This window comes from Trypanosoma melophagium, assembly GCF_022059095.1.
Source record: "Trypanosoma melophagium isolate St. Kilda chromosome Unknown ctg20segment0, whole genome shotgun sequence".
In the NCBI taxonomy this organism is placed as follows: Eukaryota; Euglenozoa; class Kinetoplastea; order Trypanosomatida; family Trypanosomatidae; genus Trypanosoma; species Trypanosoma melophagium.
This window is the reverse complement of record NW_027125150.1, coordinates 309,575-327,500: the sequence shown is the minus strand read 5'-3', so window position 1 is coordinate 327,500 and position 17,926 is coordinate 309,575. Positions and strand designations below refer to the sequence as shown.

Genomic DNA, 17,926 nt, shown 5'->3' with positions numbered 1-17,926 from the left:
CGGAATGATGTAAAGCAGCAGCCACAGCAGGAGAACCAGTAGTATTAGCATTGACAGAAGACGTATTCCCCGCATCTACCGAGCTATTAATATCCATACGATTCGTATTTGAATTACCAATACTAGTAGTAGTAGTATTAGTATTAGTATTATTACTGTTATGGTTCTTTGGCCAAAACACACTAGATGCAAATGGGGCACTAGCCCCAATCATAGACGGTAATGAAGATGAGAGACCACCACCACCAACACTACTACTACTACTTGTGCAATTCATATCATGACGCACTGGCAGCACAAACACACATAGTCCAGTCTCAAAACTGTGCAATCGCAGTTCATTAGTGGTGAGAACAATCATAAGACGATGATCCAGATGAAGTCCTTGCACAATATCAGGCACACGCACCGTGCGGTCTGCCCAGAGACCACCGAGTACAAATAATTTAACAACATTGCGTGGGCCAACGGGATATGGACCGCCACCGACAACCGCCACAAATTGAGTTTTGTACAGTAATGCCATTACCCCAACGCCACTCTCGCGCGGGGCGGGAACGGGACAATCCTCTTCTGTTAGTTCTTTATGTTTGTGGTGTTCTGTGAAGTGGGTGGTGGCGGTAGGGGTGGAGTTCTCAGAGAACACGGTGGCAGAAAAAACTCCAGTGAATTCGCTTTCTGGGCAAGGATATTCTTCTTTTTCATTTCTTAGTTTTCTCACCTTTTTCTTGTTTGTCTTTTTATCGGATCCACATTCCTCTTCTTTTACCTGATTGATTTCTTCTGATTCTTTTTCTTGATTTTCCATCCCTTCTTCTTCTTCTATTACTATTTCCTGCTGTTCCTGATGAAACGTATTGACCATAAAACCAAGTAACGCCCCGCTTGTTATCTCCTGCGAAAATTCCGTCAATTGTTTAGTTCTTTCTTCTACACTCTGCAGTTCATCCACGGTGTTTTCTTCACTTGTGGCTACTGGTACTTCCCACATAACAGGCGAAGTACTCGTCGTGATACTCCGCGGTGGAAATACAGCCTCCACAGTTGTGTAGAATGGCGGTTTTCTTATCGAGTTATTCTTATTATTATTACTATTATTACGGTGAATACGGTAAATGACGTAGCCGTTATGATGGCCTACGCCAACACGTGAGTAATCTTGATTAAAACAGAGACAAAGTGGCTGCAGGATCTCCTCCGCATCATCCAATAGATCAAAATCCATCCTTTTTTTTTTACGAATACAATAGAGTACCGCAAATATGGGGGAAATAAGATCAAGTTGATTTGGGTGTTGTTTTTGTTTTTTGCAGTGTGAATAGAACGCTATCACACACAAAATACACTCACAGATAGATAGAAATATATATATATATATATATATATATAGTTTTAATTTGATGTGTGTCTCTTCAAGTTTACTGTACCAGCCAGAGAGTGATAAGCAGTCACACCAAAAATACGCAATCGCCCACTGAAAATAAAAACAAAAAAGAAGTAAAAAAACTATTATATATCTATATATAATAACAATAATAGTACTAATACTAGTAGAGTGGTGTAGGAAGAGGGGAATTAATGCAAATATATAAAGTTGGATAAAGTAGAAATAAAAAAACAAAAACAAAAAAAAGTAGAATTGATGGAAAGCAATGGGAAGGAGGATATACAACCGCAAAATTTTACTACTTCTGAGTAGGGTGTACTATTCTTGTAGCTCTTGCTTTCTAACTAAACCTATTCATTTTTTTTTGTTTAATGGATGATGAGAGTATGGAAAAGAAAGAAAGAAAGAAAAAGAAAAGCAACAAGTAAAGAAAACAAGAGAGTGTTTGAGTAAATATGTAAGCAACATAATGTATTTAAAAGAGGGGGAAAAAATCATGTAAAACATTCCTAGTGAGAATGATCATCTTTCAAGAGCAGAAGACAAGTCATCTACTTCGACTCTTATTTTCTTTTGTTTTTTATTTATTTATTTAATGCTTCTCTTTTTGTTTATGCTCTGCAATTCAAAAAGAAAAAAAAAACAGCATAGTAGCAAAAATAAAAAATGTTTTCGTTTTTTGTTGTTATTCTCCTTTTTCTTCCCTCAACCATAACGATACCACAGAAATAAAGTAAAAAAAAAATACCATCAAGCACAAACAACGACAATCCCACACATCCGCGTGTAACAACCTCTGTGAATGAATGAATTCGTTACACACTCCCATCCACCAAAGCAGTAGTGAACGCAGGCAAGAATAACAATCGTAATAACAATAGTAAAGTTAGAGGGAATAAATAAGAAATAAGAAAAAAAAAAAACGAAGATCCCATTTGTTTCCACTTATTTTTTTTTCTTTCTTTCCTTCCTTCTTAGAATGGCCCCGGTTTACTTGTCGTGGATGCCGAGTTCGCTGCCTGTTGAATGTATGCCATTAACTCCCCATCATCCCGTGCGGCATCAATTGTCCACTTTGTGCCCCGCCGCACCATCTGCTCGCCCAAATACCACAAGGCGTAACACCGCCGCCGCCGCTGCTCCTCCGTCAGTGTGATGTCCTGCAGCGCACATTGTGCGGAATACCGCAGCAGGACACTCACATCCGCCACCACCGCATCATACTCCATACTAAAGTACTCCAGCATTACTTTCTGGGCGAGCCATTCGTTGTTTTTACCGCGATCATCGATTTTCTCGCGAAATGCGGCATACACACGATCTATGCCGGAGAAGATCTTCTTATAGACATGTAATTTGGGGGCGTAAAAGGGGAGAATCCCCAGAAATCGCTGACTGGAGATAATGTACGATTGTCCCACGGCGTATATCAACTCGCGTCCAAAACATGCCTCGGATAATCGGCGGGTATAACGATCACATCGTTCCTCAAAGTCTCGGGAAAACATATTATGGGCATTACTTCCAGGAGTTAAGACAAATGGTGAAGAATTGGTACTATTAGTAGAAGAAGAAGAAGCATCTGATCCAAGAGTACCAGTTGTTGTTGTTGTTGTTGTTGAGATGGTCGATCTTCGCTTCGTCGTCATTCCACCACCACCGAGTGAATCCATTAAACTACAGACACTCTCCGTCGTACGTGTACGATTCACCCGTGATGGATCGTGTTCGTTTTGTTTTCTGTAATAATGACTCTGGACATTATTGGCATTGGCGTGTACGTCTAATATCTTTGCCAACTCCACGGCGAGTTCACGGCAGCGTAAACACTGCAGTTCCTCAAACTCATGTAGTGACACACTCACCTGTGCCTCATTGCGAAGATGCCAGTGGGATCGTAATAGTGGACCCAGCACCGTTTGTTGAAATGCGGCACCGCCAAATACACTTTGTACCATTTCCTCCGGTGTGCGGGACATAAATCGACCGGTGTTACTTTCATGTAATCGCAGTGCACGAGCCCCGCCGAGATCATACGCCCGTCGTTTTTCGGTATTCGAGAGAATTTGATACGCTTGTGAGATGCGGGCAAAGCGATGACGTGCAGCCGCCTCACTACAGGCATCATTCTCATCCTGACTATTTCTACGGTTATGCTTATGATGTTTGTTATTAGTATTATTATTATGTGTTTGATTTTGGGCCACAACATCTGGGTGAAATACTTTTGCAAGTGTTTTATACTGCGCCTTCACCTGTGCCTGTGTGGCCGATCGCTTTAACTGCAGTACTTCATAAGGATCATCCATATCCTCTACAGTTGAAGAAGAAGAAGAATTGTTTTCTTTGTGTTGTTGGTGAAAGTGTTTACTCTGTGTATGTGAGGATCGTCCCTTCATCTTATCATGTAATTTATCAAATGAGAATCCCATACTCATCAGTCGTTGTTTCCACTTCTCCTCTGGCTGCATATTCTTACGGCGAAACTCTAATCGCCCAACACCGCGAATTGCCCGCTGCTCTAATCGCAGTTCATGCCGCAGCCAAACCGCATCCCTTACCGTGCAATACTGCCAACGTCCCGCACTTGCCTCAAAGAAGAATTTTCCTGTAAATGCACTCCAAACGCCATAAACACTATTACATAATCCACGGGGAATGTGAATAACGGGTGAGATGAGAAAACCGTAGGAAAGAAATAATAATGCACGTCCAGTTCCTATGGTTGTACCACGAAGAATACCAACAGTAATACCATGATCACGTACCCCACGCATTGCCCCAAATACAACACATCCAATTGCATTTTGTACAGCTATTAACATATTCCACAGTACGGCATAGAGGGCAAGCCAGATATGACGTTTGGGTATCATATTCATACGACTGTAGTAATTTAATGCATGGAGTTGTTTCATACGGCGAAGATAATCTAAATCGGCAGTAAGTGTGGCGAGTTGATTATCTTGACTTTCTGTGTTTAATGCCGCCGTACGAGAACGAGGACTTAATAAAGAGTATACTCTTTTATACATTTGTATCATTGGAGATGAAGATCCCACCGGCTTTTTCCACCCAGGCGGTGGACTCGTACTAATAGTACAACTATTCATAGAAGTATTATCACGACTCTTCTCGGTGGAATTAGTTTTCTTCTGCAATCCGTACATTTGCAAAACTCGTAATATACTTGTTGGTCTTCCTGTTATTGTTGCCGCAGTTGTATCCACGACGAGTTGAGGTTTTTCAAACAACACATATGATAATCTCTGCAGTTCCATGTCAAGGGCATCGGCCTTTGCGGCTAATCGGTGGGCGATGGGGAGCATTTCCGCATCTTCCCGTTCTGCATCCATTACGCGAAACTCCTCTTCTTCTAATTCACGTTGTTTTTCTTTTTCTTCTTCCTCGTTTGAGGATGAATTGGTATGGGGTTTTCTTTGAATGTAGACTAATGGTATTTGTAGTAATGATGATGATGATGATAATGATAATGTAATTGCACGTAGAGTGCGTGTGTGTGGAGAGAACCGTCTCATAGCTACGGTCTTATATATATATATATTACTTATATAAGGGTAAGATCAACTGTTGTACACTCAGCAGCAATCAAAAACGACAATACGAAGAATGAAAATAGCAAAAAAAAAAACTGAAATAAGGTGAAAAAAGCATATCAAAAAAAGAATTTAGACACACGCATCGCAATTGGAATGATCAATATCACCAAAGGCATTAAATAGTAAAATAAAAAGAAAGAATGAAAAAAAAAAAATTACAGAAGAATCGAACAACAATAAAAAGAAAAGAAAAAAAACAATTAGACACATATATTGCATATTGAAAACGATCTTTAATGGATCATCATAAAAAACACACGCAGGCACAGATATAAGTAAAGATATAGATGTATATATATACATTGTTTCTTCTTCACACTCCTTTCCTTTATGCGTACACCCCATAAAACGGGGGGAGAAAGAAAAAGAAAAGCAAAAAAAAGAAACAAACAATACAGTACGTGTGAAAATGTATATATTCGAATAAAATAACACACACAAAATCACACACTCTCTCTCCAATCCTATATTCTTTTTTTCTTTATTATTCCTAACAAGAACAACCAGACTTCTCCTCCCGCTTTGTACGATTCCCATGAAGAATTCTCCCACTCTCCCTATTATTATTATTCCCGTCATTACTGTTCTCTGCGGCATTTCCCCCCACACTTCCAGTGGCTTTCAGTACACAATCCACTAATGTCATAAAGGCCAAATCGACATTTCTGTTCTCCTTCGCACTAGTGAGAAACCACGCCTCAAAGCCGTGTTCACTGCAGAAGGCATCCATCTCCGCCTTTGTCTTTTGAATCCCACCCACACTATTATTATTATTATTATTATTATTGTTATTCCCATCCCTATTCGCATCATTAACGGATGTGACCAGCATACCATTCGGCAAAAGATCCACTTTATTAATCAGCAGTATACACGGAATCGGCTTCCCCGAGGCGCCGAGAAACACTTTACTGTCCACGTCTTGTTTCCACTTCACCGCCAACTCCAATGTTTCCGGCCGCGTGACGTCCGCCACCACAATTGCCCCCGCCGCGGCCTGATAATACACGCGTGTCATCTGCCCGTACCGCTCCTGCCCGGCGATGTCCCACAATTGCAGTGTGATATTGCGATGCGTCGGCGGGTGGAGAATGTCTTTTAGGGCAAAGTCCACGCCGATTGTGGCTTTATTGGTGGGGAGGAATATACTGTGGACGTAGCGGCGAATGAGGCATGTTTTGCCGGTGCCGCCTTCGCCAATGATGAGGACTTTGAAGAGAAGTTCACCGCCTTTGGTGTAGGAGGACATTATATATATATATATATATATATATATATATATATATATATATATATAGATAGATAGAGACTAACTAACTACCTATCTTGTTTGTTTTTTTCACGTATATATATATATATATAAACCTATTTGATCGCACTATAAATAATAATAACAACTAATAAGGTGAGTTGTACTTTAAATACTAATAATAATAGTAATAATGATTTACGGTAGTGGCTATTTCTTTTTCTTCTCTTGTCTATTGACTTACACAAGTAGAGATAGTAGTAGCAATAGTATTAGTGTATATATATAGAGAGAGAGGGAAAGAAAGAAAGACAAAATATTGTACAAAGTCACATGATTACAGAGTCCCGTATATAAACAATAATCAAATAACTAAATAATAGAAAATAAATATAATAATAAATTAAATAAATAAATAACGAAAAAAAGAAATTAGAATGTGGAAGAAAGAATGGAAAATAAAAAAGCTTAATAAAATAATAATAATAATAATAATAATAATAATAATAATAATAATAATAATAAAATGGATAAACAAATGAAAGATACAGATGATTAATGCTGCTAATGTTATTATTATTATTATTGTTGTTTACCCTGGGTACAACAAAAAAATTAAAACAATACTAATACTAATAATAATAATAATAATAATAATAATAATAATAAGAATGAGAATCAAACAATCAAGGAAACAAAGAAAGAAAGATTTCTTTCATTTGTATGCTCAGTGAATCAAATATAATATAAAACACACAGCATTTATTATATATATATATATATATATATATATATGAATATGAATATGAATATATCGACATTCGTACATAAAACCAATCATAGAAATAAAATTACAAAAACAAAGATAAACAAAGAAAAGGGGGTAGAAGTAGTTAGATAGAAAACAATGATGATAATAACAATAAGAATAAAAGAGTTAAATGTAAGCTTGGGAAGAAGCTGTAGAATTAGGCTTGAGTTTCGCGGGAAGAAAAAAAAAAGTACACCGAGAAATAAGAACGCTATACATAATGATAATTAATAATAATAATAATAATAATAATAATTAATAATAATAATAATAATAATAATAATAATAATAATAATAATAATAATAATAATAATAATAATAATAATAATAATAATAATAATAATAATAATAATAATAATAATAATAATAATAATAATAATAATAATAATAATAATAACAATGAGGATGAAGAAAGAAAAAAAAAACATTACATAGATAATCAAAATAGATAAAACTACAGACACGAAAGTCAAACAAAAAACGATACGAGGGTAAACAAAAGAAAAAGACGAACACTATCCAAAAAAAAAAAATCAAGGAAACATTTCTTGTTTTTTTTTCTTTTTATTATTCTTTTTCTTCCTTTTCTTTTTTGTTTGTTCCTATACAAGAAGAAAGTACTTTATTTATGCTGTACTATATATATATATATATTCATGATGGAATTTAGATACAAAGAAGATACGGCAAGAATAATACAAGAGAATAGAGAAAAAAGGATTTCAATTTGTGAACTGACATCCTTCTCTCTTATTTTTTTCTTTTTTTCCCAACCTCTCCTCGCTGCAGATACACACACATAGAAACACAATACACACAATAAAAAGATATATATATATATATATATATATATATATATCGAATAAATAAAATAAATAAATAAATAAATAAATACAGACTTACTTAGTTACTCTTCCTGCCGCATACTATCCCGCCGGATGACTTCTCCCAACACAAGAAGAAGTGCACGATGCAGTGATGCTGCCTGTGTTGTTTCTGTTGATCCAAATTGTTGTTGAGCATCTTCTTCTCTGCGACAGCGCACATACATCGCACATAGACTCTTTGGACTTAACCCCACCGTATGAAAAGCAGCACTTCCACTGTTATTCTTATTATTATCACTATTGTGGTTTACACCACTAGCACCATCCGCAATAGTAATAGTATTATTATTATTAATAGTGTTATTAATATGATTATCATCGCCCAAATAAATCACTTCTCTCGCATTCGCATTATCGCCCACTTCACTGGCGGCCACACAGTCCACAACGGCGCAGATGGGCGCGTCGCCCCCGTAGTGCTCCACCGCCTCCCACACATTTCGGATCATTTCCATCGATTTACGGCTGGGCAGTCGATCAAACACGTTTGCGTGGGCAGGCGATAATCGCGATCTCGGTGCTGCTGTGTAGTTGTAGAGAGAAGAAACATGCGACGTGGGAAAGGCACTCGCACTCCATCTATATAATCCCGCGTTCGGAACCGTATTATTATTATTATTATTATTGCTATTAGTATTAATATTAGTACTATTACTATTAGTATTGTTACTGTTAGTATTGTTAGTTTCAAGAGGTGATCCGGTTTCGGAATCCACAATAAGAATATACGCATCGGTGCCAATAGTGTGTTGTTGGAGAAGCGCTTTATCAAATCCATGTCGATGCACAACCGTTACAATTTGTGTGCGAACCACCACCGTTGAATCCCCCAAATTACTATTATTATTATTATTATTATTATTATTATTATTATTATTATTAGTGCTATTTCTATTCGTGGGTGTCTCTTCTGAAAAAAGTGAGAGTGGTAATTGCAAAGATAACTTCCTACGGTGTTTCCCCGCCGCACTCGTGGAAATAAATCGTTCACTCCGACGTTTTGTCTCTGAAGAAGTTTCTTTACATCGTGTGTAGTTGCCAATCGTGTGACGTTCACTCCCAGAGAGATCAGAGGCGGAGCTCAGAGATGGTCCAAGCGACGGGGTTGTTTCTTTACTACTCACATTCCCCGAAGAGGGATTCGAATTAATATTATTATTAATATTATGTCGATTGGTTAATAGCTCCAGTGTATCAAGTGCGGCTGTAAGTCCTGTACCTTCACTCTTCTCCACCGCCCCACTTCCCTGCAGGACAATAACACATATTTTACGTTCACGTCCATATATTATAGGCGGACGCGGCGGGTGTTGTTCTATTAAACCCCCAACATTACTTCTCTTACTAATACTACTCGTTCTGCTGAGAAGTGTTGTACTGCTCGTTTTGGCATTCTGTGCAGAGAAGATATGACTATCCAGCACGCGGGAAATGGGATGGGCTTTTGCTTTTTCATAACACCGTGTACAGAGACGATGGGTAGTGTTAGTGTTAAAATTAGTATTAGTGGGTCCCCATAGTGCAAAGGATGATTCCTTCACTTCTTCTTCTTTTCCCTTTCTTTGCATTATTGATATGGTTGATGAGGAAGTAGAAGAAGTACATGTATGAGAATTATTATTATTATTATGACGGCGGTACAATAATCGTGTAAGGCGTTGCATGAAGGGCAATGATGTTTCCTCGTTTGTATCTGCATATTCTGCGGCTTGCCAGACAGTATTGTTATCATTACTACTATTAATAATACTATTCATATTCATATTATTAATATTATCATTATTATTATTAATTTCCCACCATTGTAAGAGTAATTCACGTGGAAGTGCGTGATTTGAACAATTATGGCAAAATATATCACCGCAGAGCCGACAATGATGTCGACGGTGAAACAAGTCAAATGGTTTCGCACAACTGTCACATGCGGAGGATTCACTATCGGGCTTCCACTGGGCTAATGGCATTCCCCGCAATGTAGAGATATAATAATAATAATAATAATAATAATAATAATAATAATAATAATAATAATAATAATAATAATAATAATAATAATAAACACGGGAGTGGGGAAATATAAATATTAAGTAAAAATGACGAAGCGAATAATAAGAAAAGAAAGGGAAATGAAGAAATGAACAGAAAGAAAGAATGAATAATATTCTCTCTCTCTCTCTCTATATATATATATATATATATATATATATTTCTTCTTTTTATTCCCTTGATCTCACTCTATGAAGTACGTCTTTTTTTTGCTCTCTATTCCACTGTTCTCCCTTTCACTTTATTACTATATATAAATATATGTCTTTCCTTCTTTCTGTGTGTGTGTGTGTGTGCAAATGTGTGCAATTTATCTTCAGTTCTTCTTTTACTTTCTTTACTTTGATGGTCAGTGGGTCTATAACTTTTCTTATTTCCCCTACTTCCAAACCCTTTTCTTTCTCTTAATACGTCTTAAATAGTACTAGTAATAATATAGAATATAATATATACTTTCTGTTTGCTTCCCAACTACCGCAACTACTGTTGCGCACAACTTGTTACTATTAGAAAGGCCACCTTCCTAACGTTTAAATGTTTTTATTTTTTTTAAATTAAAATATACTTAACTATATGAAACACAAAAGAGAGTAATATCAATAAAGAAAGAAATGAGAAAAAGAAAAAGAAAGGAAAGTAACCGTAGCATGTATGAAACACACAATAAACATTCTGAACCTGTAAGAGCAAACAGTCATGCAAGAATAAAAAAGTAAATATAGAAAAAAGAGAATTGAATTGACAGTAAAAAGAAAAAAAAAGAAACAAATGCAATATCAATGCAAAGAAATAATAATAATAATAATAATAATAATAATAATAATAATAATAATAATAATAATAATAATAATAATAATAATAATAATAATAAAGCAAAAGCAAAAACAAAAACAAAGAAACGAAAAAAGGAAATCCGCTTTCACTCCTTCCATCATCGCTCTATCTATTAAATATCAAATTACTTACTACAGCATCCACCCTCACGGCGCTTCTGCTGCCGATTCCGTGTTCGCGGCACCACCGCAATATTGTCACTATTATTACTATTATTATTATTATTATCAGAAAGAATACAAAACTGCTGTGGGAATCGCCCCACCGCCTCCGCAATGAGTGCCTGCATCACCGCCTCCACATTCACACCCCTCCGGCCGGCGGTGTACGTCCAGCCAGCGAAGCGGTGCCGCTCGCACCAGTCATCGAGCGCCAAGTGCGAGGCCCACGTGGGCGGCGTGGGAAGGGCGGGGAGAAGATCGTACTTATTCACCACCAGCCAGCAGGGGGGATTGGCGTAGTCCGCGTTTTCCACACATCCGCCTTTTTGTTGTGTTTCATCGCTGTGGTGTTTTGCTTGTTGGTACGGATACGGTGGTGTGTTTCGTTTTATGGAATCTCGACTGGTAGAGTTGGAGGGTTTTGTAGTGGGAATAAAGATTTTCTGTTCAACATCACTCTTCCATGAAAGGGCATTTTCGAGAGAATCCATACTACTACTAATCTCACAAAATATAAGTACCGCTATAGCTCCAGTGTAAAATATTCGTGTCATCTTTTTAGTGCATTCCTGACCTTGTATATCCCACACTTTAACAATAGCGGGTACTTGACTAAGTGACCACCCCAATGATGCATTATCCTTCTCACTATTCCTAGAATTACTACTGCCATTACTATTAGTAACAGGAGTATAATAAAAAGAAGGCATACGTGGTGGTATAATACGATACCCATCTCCAAATGGATTTTGTAGTCCATTGTAGTTGTTACTACTTTTATTAGTATTATTCCAATTATGGTTTCCACTAGATAAACTAGGTGGTGGGATAAAAATAGGTGATCGCGTTGCTGTCTGGGATGCATGTCGTGAATGCACTTTACACTCCTGATTACTACTACTTTTACTATGCTCATTATCACCTGTATTGTTATTATTATTATTATTATTATCAGTATTAGTATTGGTAGCAGAAGCCTCTTCAAAACACTGTTGTCTCTCATAGTAGCTATATGAAGGTACAGTAATAGTCATCTCACGTCTGTGAAATTCCATCTGAATGGTAGTAGATAAATGCAGAGGAGTCTCCCCAGATTCCCAATAACGAAGAAATGTTGTTTTACCCGTATTGGCCGCCCCTACACAAACTATCTTAATATCAAGTTCCTTACCTACACCATTGCTGTTCATACTCTTGATGGAGGAGCTATTACCCTTAACTCCCATTGTATCTTTCTTACCTTCTCCAGTGGTAGTTTTTGATACAACTTTAGAAGGCATTACGTATTCTCTAAATCCTCGTTAAATGCCTCCTATTACTGCCAAGGAATTAATTTTTTCTTCTTTTCTACTTTCTTTTTATTTTTGCATACAGATATATTTTGTCTGTGTTCCTTTTCTTGCCTTGTCGCTTTGAAGTGGAGAAAAGTTACACTATTTGTAGAGGAAAAAAAAAGAAGGGGGAAAAACATAAGGATTGATATGGATATATGTATACAAACCGAGAAGCGAAAACACCTGGACTGAAAAAAAAAAGAAAAAAAAAAAGAGTTGACGTTATAGAGGGGAAACAAAAAAGAAAAAAATTATTCAAATTTATTTTCTCTTTCATCATTATCATCATATATTTCTTGTTTAAACGAAGTACGTACTGCCTTCACCTTCGGCATCAGTTCTCTTCCTTCCTTCTCGAAGTTTCACTCTCGTTTTCTTGTTCTTTTTTTTTGCTTGGTTTCTTTTTTTTTCTTTCTCTTCTGTTACTCCACCCTTCCACTGCTCTTCTTGTTTATAGTGTTAGGCCGACATCCGCTGAAGGCGTTCCTCCAGAGTCAACTTTTCCATCCGCTGCCGTTTACGTGCGGCGTGAATCACTTTATCATTACTGGTAAAGGAGATACGATTATCTTTCTTAGCTTCGTACAATGTCACTTTTCTTCTCGGCACTTCTTCTTCTTTTTGTTGTTTTTGTTGTGAATCTTCTTGTGTTTTGCGTTGTCGTCGTCGTCTTTGTGTTCTGCCGCTACTCTGCACGCCCTTCAAATGATTTCGCGCCTCATCTCCGTTCTGTTGCCCACCTCGCCATTCCTCCTTCTCGTCATGCCTATCGTTATATTTATTATTAGTATTATTATTATCATTTTCATCCTCATCCTCTTTATCATTGTGGGTTTCCTCATCTGGGACGATAGAGAAGATATCAGATTCATATCGTTGACGTCGTCGACTCGCCTCCGCACGGCGTTCGTGAATAATATGCAGCAGTTTCGCATACTCCGGGTTATTTGGATCAAGGGCGAAGGAAGTCGCATGACTGCCAGTGAAGGCTTTTTGAAATCGCGGATCGGCCTTTGCGGCGGCCAAAGCTTCTCCCTTTACAGTTAACCGTCCTTCTCCTCCCATAGTGTTATCTTCATTATTTCCATCTGTTCCATCCTCCATCTCTGTTGGGTTGGGCACACGTTTAAATTTACTGATACGATTCTCCCATCGTTGCTGTGTCTTACGCTTGGCACTCTCCTGTACATATCGATTAAATGCACCAGGATCCACTACCGCCTTAAGTTCGCGCAGTAATCCATTTTCAATAAATGCACCATGCATAACAGGTCGTACTTTTCCACCTGCCAAATCATCTGCAGTCATACCAAGCGAATCCATTTCTTCCTTTGCAATAAATGTATAATCATCGTATACTGTCGTTACTTCCTTCTCCTCAAGTTCTTCTGTGAGAAGTTCTAAAAATGATGCCCATCGTGGGGCTACACCAAGTTGAGGAATAAAGTGAACTTGTACGCGTGGGGTATCACAACAGATACACACCACACCACTGTCACTACATTCATAAGGTTCCACCATATTATGCTGACTACGTAAAAGACAAAAATCTGTAATATCAGCAGGGGTTTCAATACTTGTAAAATTACTTCCATCTTTTTTGCTCCATACTTTTAGTGAACGAGTATCAGCAGAGAGCACATGTGTAGCTTCACCAGTTGAAGTACTACGACCCTGAAAAAAGTACGTTTTAACAATAGGCAGTGAATTCATATGATCTTTTACAATAAGTGGTTTATGTAATCGTAAATCATACAATAACACTTGTCCTGCTTCTGTTCCACAACTAAACAGAAGACCTGTCTCATCATCTGCTGCAATATGTCGCAACTCACAGGCTTCACGAATTCCAGAAGAAGCACCTGGACCAGCAACTGTTAATCGAGCTGCACATGATGATGAACGGCTATCCCACGCCTCCACAACACCATCCACTCCAGCACAAAGTACCATTCCATGTTGTTTAAATACCTCCACATGATTTACACCCTCCACTGACTGTGTTTTATAACTTTCTACAAAGGCTCCTGTCTCTAAATTAAGACGAAAGATTTCATGCGAGGTACCACTGGAGAGTAACTCAGCTGTGTGTGGGTGATATGCAAGACAACGCATAGTGTGAGGCACACGCACGCGATCCACAATAGCCGCTGAATGATGAACTGTGATTTGACGTCCTTCTCCGCGTAGGGCAAACTTGCGAAAATCGGGTGAAAGTGACACACCACCGAGAATAGGCATATCGGCGTTAAAACTAAATTTCATGCTTAATTGATTTACATCAAAGCACTTCAATCGTGGTGGATAATCACCAGCAGCGAAAAGGTGTGTGCCATTGGCTGCACGGAATATAGTGCGGGCAAAATGTGGGAACTCAAGATCATGAATGAGTTCAATACGGTGCTCACCACCTGCGAGTCGTTTATTCTTTTTGCGTTCACTTATCCATTCTGGTAGTGACTTGCCGGCGGTGAGGTTGTACGTTTTCACCTTGTTGTGAAGAGAGACTTGCATGATTGCTCCCTTCTCTTCTTCTTTTCTCACACTTCGAAACCCTATTTCTTCTTATCCACTAAGAAGCTACTAAAAAAAAAACCTACCTCCACCCTATACAAATATGTATGCATATCAACGTGCACCAACCAGAAAGAAGAAGAGGAAGAAGAAAGGAAAAAAATAAAAAGAGAAGAACAAGAAAAAAAAAACAGAGACATATTATAATATGTGAATTCATGTGTATAGCAAAAAAAAAAGAAAGGCGAGATGGAAAAAGAAATCCGCATTCCGCTCTCGCCACTTTCTAGCTGTAGAATAACATTAAAAAAAAACAAAATAATAATGATAATAATAATAATAATAATAATAATAATAATAATAATAATAATAATAATAATAATAATAATAATAATAATAATAATAATAATAATAATAATAATAATAATAATAATAATAATAATAATAATAATAATAATAATAATAATAATAATAATAATAATAATAATAATAATAATAATAATAATAATATTTTCGTTTCTAGATACGCTGGAGAAGGCAATAGGACATGGTGGTGGAAAATAAGAGCAAAGCAGATATAAAATCCCAATGCAGAATCACAGATGAGTACTCTTAAAGCTTTTTATCTTTTTGTTCCCCCCTTTCCTATATATATATATATATATATATATATATATATTTCTTTTTTTAGTACTTCGTTCCATCCGTTCCCAGGACCCATGGACGTTCTAGTTTGCAGCAGTCTCTCTTTTCCTTCAGAGATATTCTATTAAATTACTTTTCTTCTTCTTTCTACTCTTGTCGCCCTCAATTGTTACCAAGCATTTACTCTTTTTTTTGCCTTTTTTCGTTTAATCCTTTCTTCTTCTTATTCCTCCCTCTTCGAGCCAGTGATATTGTGACCTGGTTTTTTTTAATTTTTCATCCAGCACAGTCCTTTCCCTTCTCACTCTTTTTAATCCACATCATTGGGTGGTGGTGGGGCATTTGGGTTCTGCTCTCCCTCTCCACCAGCAGTGGGATTAGGCTCATGTGGACGCTCCATGGCACGCTTTGTGTAATAAGCAGAGAGAATAGGATGGGCAACCTTCTCAATTTCTTTACTTTGTTCATAATACTCCTCCTTTGTGGCTTCTTGGTTCTCATCCAGCCATGCTGCTGCGGCATTTACGGCAGCGATGATCTTTTGACGATCTTCTGCACTGACGCCACTCTCCACATCTGGTTCACTGAGTGTGGCACGAAGTGAGAAAGTGTAATTCTCCACGGCATTACGTGCTTCAATGCGTTCAGCATTGGCGCGGTCTTCTGTGGCGAAGCGCTCTGCCTCTTCCACCATCTTTTCAATCTGTTCCTTTGACAAACGACCTGTATCATTTGTAATGGTAATAGCCTGTTTCTTTCCACCACACTCCTCCTCCGCAGTCACAATAAGAATACCATCACTGTTCACATCGAATGAGACGGTAATACGGGGTTTTCCACGTGGGGCAGGTGGGATGTCTGTAAGCGTGAAGGTTCCAAGACATTGACACTGTGAGACAAGTGGACGTTCACCTTCGTATACCTTAATCTCCACACTGCGTTGATTATCAGCGTTGGTAGAGAATATCTGCGATTTTTGAATTGGAACAGTAGAGTTACGTGGAATAAGAACAGACATAACTCCTCCAGCAGTTTCCACACCAAGTGATAAGGGTGTTACATCAAGTAATAAGAGTCCCTCCGTCTTCTCAGAACGTCCACCAGAAAGAATATGAGCCTGTACAGCAGCACCATAAGCAACTGCCTCATCAGGATTAATAGAGCGATTGGGTTCTTTGCCTCCAAAGAAGTTTTGAACAATTTGTTGAATGCGTGGAATACGAGTAGATCCACCAACAAGGACAACATCCTGCACCTCACGGGGTTCCATACCGGCATCCTGTAATACTTTTTTTACAGGTTCAAGGCAACGATCAAATTGATCACGACACATCTCCTCAAAACGAGCACGTGTAATCTTTGAAAAGAGATCGCATCCATCATACAGTGCATCAATTTCCACACTGGCATTTGATGAACTTGAAAGTGTTCGCTTTACACGTTCACATGCTGTTCGTAAACGTCGCACAGCCCGAGCATTTCCACGTACATCCTTTCCAAAACGTGTTTTAAACTCTGTTGCAAAGTAATCCACAAGACGATTATCAAAGTCTTCACCACCCAAGTGTGTATCTCCCGCAGTGGCCTTCACCTCAAAGATACCATGATCAATTGTGAGCAGAGTTACATCAAAGGTACCACCGCCAAGATCAAAGATAAGAACCACCTTTTCGCCCTTTTCATCTTTCTTATCCATACCATAGGCGATGGCAGCTGCTGTTGGTTCATTAATAATACGCAGTACATCCAAACCAGCAATAATACCGGCATCTTTCGTTGCCTGTCGCTGCGAATCATTAAAGTATGCAGGAACTGTTACCACCGCTTTCTTTACAGGTTGACCAATATATGCCTCTGCTATTTCCTTCATCTTTGATAAAACCATCGCACTGATTTCCTCTGGGAAGAACGTCTTGGTATCACCCTGATACTCCACTTGTACCACAGGCTTTCCATCCCTCACAGTAACCTTAAAAGGCCAGTGCTTCATATCCGCCTGCAGATCAGGATCATCGAATTTTCGCCCAATCATGCGTTTAGCATCAAAGATAGTGTTCGTTGGGTTCATCGCTACTTGGTTCTTTGCGGCATCACCAACGAGACGCTCTGTCTCAGTAAACGCCACATACGAGGGCGTTGTGCGGTTTCCTTGATCATTAGCGATGATCTCCACTTGGTCATTCTTAAAGACACCTACACAAGAGTAGGTTGTACCAAGATCAATACCAATGGCAGGGGCTGCCATTTTTATCTTCTTTATTTTTATTTTTTTTTGTGTGTTTGTGTTTGTGTTTATGTCGATCTTTCCTTTTCTAGGTAAAGTTCACTCGTTCCAGTATGGTGTAATTATTTTAATAAAGTTTTATTCCGTTTCAGGAGTGAAAGCAGTGGGATACATAAAGAAAAAACAAACCAAAAAGAAATATAGAGAGTGCATC

At 38.1% G+C, this 17,926-nt stretch overlaps 7 protein-coding genes across 7 annotated transcripts in view; all 7 read right to left on the bottom strand.

Moving 5' to 3' along the window:
• LSM04_005694 (uncharacterized protein) overlaps positions 1-1,225 on the bottom strand; it is a gene marked incomplete at both ends in the record, with an annotated part of 2,781 nt that extends 1,556 nt beyond the window's left edge. Inside the window, one exon of the mRNA XM_067331379.1 lies at positions 1-1,225. This exon is cut by the window's left edge and continues 1,556 nt beyond it. Coding sequence (XP_067192178.1) covers positions 1-1,225 — 1,225 coding nt within the window.
• A 1,136-nt stretch (positions 1,226-2,361) lies between these two features.
• LSM04_002312 (DnaJ domain) lies at positions 2,362-4,926 on the bottom strand (the record flags this gene model as incomplete). The annotated part of the gene is made up of 1 exon (XM_067331378.1): positions 2,362-4,926. One exon carries the CDS (start codon positions 4,924-4,926, stop codon positions 2,362-2,364), a length of 2,565 nt encoding a protein of 854 aa, XP_067192104.1.
• A 571-nt stretch (positions 4,927-5,497) lies between these two features.
• On the bottom strand, positions 5,498-6,256 carry LSM04_005207 (Small GTPase; the record flags this gene model as incomplete). The annotated part of the gene is made up of 1 exon (XM_067331377.1): positions 5,498-6,256. One exon carries the CDS (start codon positions 6,254-6,256, stop codon positions 5,498-5,500), a length of 759 nt encoding a protein of 252 aa, XP_067192164.1.
• A 1,718-nt stretch (positions 6,257-7,974) lies between these two features.
• LSM04_008939 (FYVE zinc finger) lies at positions 7,975-9,918 on the bottom strand (the record flags this gene model as incomplete). The annotated part of the gene is made up of 1 exon (XM_067331375.1): positions 7,975-9,918. The coding sequence occupies one exon, from the start codon at positions 9,916-9,918 to the stop codon at positions 7,975-7,977; it is 1,944 nt and encodes a 647-aa protein (XP_067192254.1).
• Positions 9,919-10,958: 1,040 nt separating this feature from the next.
• On the bottom strand, positions 10,959-12,275 carry LSM04_006720 (Small GTPase; the record flags this gene model as incomplete). Its single annotated transcript, XM_067331374.1, has 1 exon — positions 10,959-12,275. One exon carries the CDS (start codon positions 12,273-12,275, stop codon positions 10,959-10,961), a length of 1,317 nt encoding a protein of 438 aa, XP_067192201.1.
• A 513-nt stretch (positions 12,276-12,788) lies between these two features.
• LSM04_002246 (NUC153) lies at positions 12,789-14,843 on the bottom strand (the record flags this gene model as incomplete). Its single annotated transcript, XM_067331373.1, has 1 exon — positions 12,789-14,843. The coding sequence occupies one exon, from the start codon at positions 14,841-14,843 to the stop codon at positions 12,789-12,791; it is 2,055 nt and encodes a 684-aa protein (XP_067192101.1).
• A 955-nt stretch (positions 14,844-15,798) lies between these two features.
• On the bottom strand, positions 15,799-17,520 carry LSM04_002814 (Heat shock protein 70 family; the record flags this gene model as incomplete). Its single annotated transcript, XM_067331372.1, has 1 exon — positions 15,799-17,520. The coding sequence occupies one exon, from the start codon at positions 17,518-17,520 to the stop codon at positions 15,799-15,801; it is 1,722 nt and encodes a 573-aa protein (XP_067192118.1).
• Between the last annotated feature and the right edge of the window lie 406 nt (positions 17,521-17,926).